Source organism: Setaria italica, chromosome VII (assembly GCF_000263155.2).
Source record: "Setaria italica strain Yugu1 chromosome VII, Setaria_italica_v2.0, whole genome shotgun sequence".
Taxonomy (NCBI): domain Eukaryota; kingdom Viridiplantae; phylum Streptophyta; class Magnoliopsida; order Poales; family Poaceae; genus Setaria; species Setaria italica.
The window spans coordinates 5,442,613-5,446,534 of record NC_028456.1 but is presented as its reverse complement, the minus strand read 5'-3'; the positions used below and the strand labels follow the sequence as shown (position 1 = coordinate 5,446,534).

At 44.9% G+C, this 3,922-nt stretch overlaps 2 protein-coding genes across 2 annotated transcripts; both read left to right on the top strand.

The window, feature by feature from the left end:
* Window positions 1-1,057: 1,057 nt before the first annotated feature.
* LOC101778077 (two-component response regulator ORR42) lies at window positions 1,058-1,832 on the top strand. The gene is made up of 2 exons (XM_004977706.2): window positions 1,058-1,271; window positions 1,542-1,832. The coding sequence occupies exons 1-2, from the start codon at window positions 1,059-1,061 to the stop codon at window positions 1,725-1,727; spliced, it is 399 nt and encodes a 132-aa protein (XP_004977763.1). The 5' UTR covers window position 1,058; the 3' UTR covers window positions 1,728-1,832.
* Window positions 1,833-2,825: 993 nt separating this feature from the next.
* LOC101777653 (phosphatidylcholine:diacylglycerol cholinephosphotransferase 1) lies at window positions 2,826-3,569 on the top strand. Its single transcript, XM_004977705.1, has 2 exons — window positions 2,826-2,889; window positions 3,109-3,569. Exons 1-2 carry the CDS (start codon window positions 2,826-2,828, stop codon window positions 3,567-3,569), a joined length of 525 nt encoding a protein of 174 aa, XP_004977762.1.
* Window positions 3,570-3,922: the final 353 nt, after the last annotated feature.

Below are 3,922 nucleotides of genomic sequence, written 5' to 3'. Positions count from 1 at the left end.
ACTCTGTAGTAGTGCATGATGGCTGCAGATACATTAAACCTGCATGTTTGCAAAAATATAATCCCTTGTGATATCCTTGGAATCCAAGTAACGGTTTTCGTCACAAATACAGTGATATCTTTAATGACAAATCTCACTAGATTCTTCCACAACTATAAATTTCAACTAGAATCCAAAGCAGGTTTGCTACTCCCTCTGTTCCAAAATGCAGGTCGTTTTGATTTGTCTAGGTTTATAGATATTATTATGCACCTAGACTACATTATATCTAGTTTAAAAAAGTTAAAACGACCTACAATTTGGAACAGAGGGAATAAAATGTAATCTTTTCTGATATCCTGGGAATTCCACTAGCCATTTTCTTCAGAAATACAGTGCTATCTTTAATGACAAATCAGACAAGATTCTTCACAACTAGAAATTCCAACTGGAACCCAAGGAGGATTTCTATACCCTGACAATAGGCCAACACAAAATTAATAAATTTTCTATCTGTAAAAAGGCTGTAAACGGCTTGCTCATCGTCCAGAAGGATACAATGGTAGATTCACATGCAATGGCCAAGACTGAACTCATAAATAACTTAACGCCATCCATACACGTGTCAGAGCCCAAGATATGTGAGATCTCATTTTGATCTGGAACAAGAATTGAATTAATTGACCATATCAAATTTTGGATTCGCATTTATTTTCAAGCACACAGAGGAAAATCTCTCAGATTCGGCGAGGCAAAGCTTTTGCCCTTGGCTTCGGCTATAAAATGGCCTGTTGGGCAGATCTCCAAGAGGCAGTGGAGTGGCAAGAAAGATACGCACATCATCTCATGTAAAGGTCGGTATGGACTTCCTTCCCTCTATGTTTATCCTTTTTTGCATCATAAACTAGTTTTTCAGAAGTGTGTCATTATATTGTGAACTAGTTGATTGATATATACATTTCTCGTGATATTACGGTTTTGCTTAATCTTCATGATATTACCAGACGAAATCTCCTTGAAATTGTTTGGTGCATCTAAAAAATTATTGATATCTTTATTTTGGTTGCAGCAGTTTCCTCATGGCATCCAAGAACCAAGGGTCTGCTCCAAGGGCACTAGTCGTTGAGGATATCAAAGTTGACTGTGTAATTCTCTTGCGTATGCTGCACAAACTGAACTGTGAAGCTACAGTTGCTCATAATGGCAAAGAGGCTATTGACCTTTTCCTTGAAGGGAAAACATTTGACATAGTTTTCTTTGACAAGGATATGCCTGTAATGACTGGTTCTGAGGTACTTCAATTCCTTATTAGATTTGTATATAATTATTTCCTTTAATGTTTCTCTGCACATCCACACATTTGTCCAGAAGTTGCAGAAAAAATTTCTGTTGTAGTATTTCAAATTACAAACAATACTTATTGATCATTTCATTTGTGGAGTTACCTAAAATACTTACAGATTATACGAAGCTAGCGAACTGGTTCTGTTTATTCTTACAATAGACTTTTTCCAGCTCCAGTTACACTTCCACTGACGAAAATTTCCCTGGTCATTTTCTAGGCTGTGACCAAGATTCGTGCCATGGGAGGTACTGAGGTGAAGATCGTTGGAGTCTCAGCAGATTTTGGTGGCATGGAGGCATTCATCGGAGCTGGTGCTAATGTGTTTGTGCCCAAACCCATGAAGCTTGAAACCCTCGATTCTATGCTCCAGGAGGTCCTTGGCAAGAAGAACATTAGTGGCTAGCTTGTAGCAGCAACAGATGAAATGCAGCTCATAATATATATGGAGTTCTCATTTGATGTTTTGTTATGTGGGGTCGTATAACTAGATAAGAAGTTTCCTATATGCTTCGTTAGGGGCGAGAACTCAAGTTATAATGTTTTAATTTAAATTTGGATTTTTTCAATGATAATTTGTGTTTGAGTCAAGCTGATCTATTGTTCTTATCTTTCTCACTTCATATGCTAAACAGCATTATCTTTTTTTATTCAATGCGTTACGCCTCTAGTATATAACTCGTCAATATCAGTTTTGCATACACCCACCCATGCGTTACAGGATCACAGCAAAATTGATAAACAATAACCCCTATTCCCTATACACGCAACATCACCTATAGGTCCGACTATGCCCTATGCGGAATTATTTTTACTACTAACTAGAAAAAAAATATGCCCGTGCGTTGACGGACGAAACTCTCGTTGATATTGAGATTATTAGTTGTTTTTTTTTTTTTGCAAAAAAAACGGATCAGCGCCCGCGTCACCTCTCGGGATGACATGGGCGGACCACCGGCGACGCCTCGCACAACCTCCGTCCTCCTGCACACATCGTGCTGCTACCGGAGAATCTTGTCGGAAGGCTGCGCAGTTTGAGGAAGGTGGCGGCAGCACGGCTACTCCATCTCTCCCCTTCCCGTTGATGTATTTACGGGTCATCGCGGGCCTTCGGCGATCTATTCGTCTACCCACGGAGCTTTTTTTTACACAATACCATCCTGTACCATGTACCAGTGTTCGAAAAGAACTAGTATGGAAGGATCCGACGGTTGAAATACTATTAAAACCTTTCCATGTAGTATAGGTAGTATATATGAGCAGTATAGATGGTATAGGGGTACGATTGTAAATATGGCCAGTGACATTATTGAAATATATCATTTCTTAATTTCATTTTTCATTTCATTTCTTATTCCCTCTATTCGTTTCATCTCCCTCTTCATTTCTTCCTCATCCACTCTCGTCTGGCATCGTGGTGGCGGTGGCGGCGGTGCGGCAGAGGGCTCCTCGCGCCACCCGCGGCCAACTGCAGGACGGCGATGCGCGGCCCCCACGCGACGATATGGCCCAGCCTCCACCCGAGCAGGAGCGAGCGCTGGGGGAGGGCGGCGAGCGGCACGTCCCAGGTCGGTATGGTCGGATTGGGGCAGGGCTTTCGCGTGCGGGCCGCGGCCAACTGCGTGACGGCGGCACGCAGCCCCGCGCAAGATCGAGGCACCGATTTCCTGATAAGACTCTGCATCTCGCCACCATCTTCATGGTTGCCGTCGACAGATATCCACCGCGGGAATCCTAGCCGAGCGCGATGTGAGAACGTGACCAGCTCAGCGCTGACACTAACAGAGGCAACGCATGCTTCCATGTGTTCATCGTGATGCAGGCGAGGTACATCCTGTGGGCCATCCTCACGGAGCAGCGTCCCCGCGCCGCCGTCGCCGTGCTCATGATGTTCACCAGCCGTGGCGTGCTCGGCTGCGCCATGCAGCTCCCGCTGCCGACGGAGTTCCTAGGCTCCGGGATGGACTTCTCCTTCTTCCTTTTCTTCTCGGGCCACGTCGCCGGTGCGGTGATCGTGGCGGCCAACATGCGCCGCAAGAGCCGGGTCGCGCTGGCGTGGCTCTACGACGCGCTCAACCTGCTCCAGGGGGCGTGCAGGGGACACTACAACATCGACCTAGCCGTCGGTGTCGGGGCAGGGATCCTCTTCGACACGATCGCCAGGTGCTACTTCGACACCAAAAATGGCGGCGGCAAGAACGCGCACTGCCGCAGCTGCCAGTGCCACAAGGCTCTCCTCTCGCACTAGCTATCACTGATATGATTAGGTTTTGGCACTTCTCCAAGTGCCAACCATCGACGGCCAATTGAGGATTAGTTCATGTCAAATCCTTTTTCAGTTTTTCTTTTCCTTTTGGGAATCATTTTGATGTAAGAGAACTTAAGTGCTACTTACCGATATGTACAATTGTACAAATTGTTCACCCCATGTGAGCGGTAACTTCTGTAAATGCAAGCATCAGAAGTTTCAAGCAGAGGACGAATCAGCACAAAGAACTGAACTCTCAGCAGATGGCAAAGGCAAAACGCGTCATTAAATTCTGACCGAACACTACATGAGTAGTACTCGAGTTCTTATGAGCTAATTTGGTTCTCTTAAAC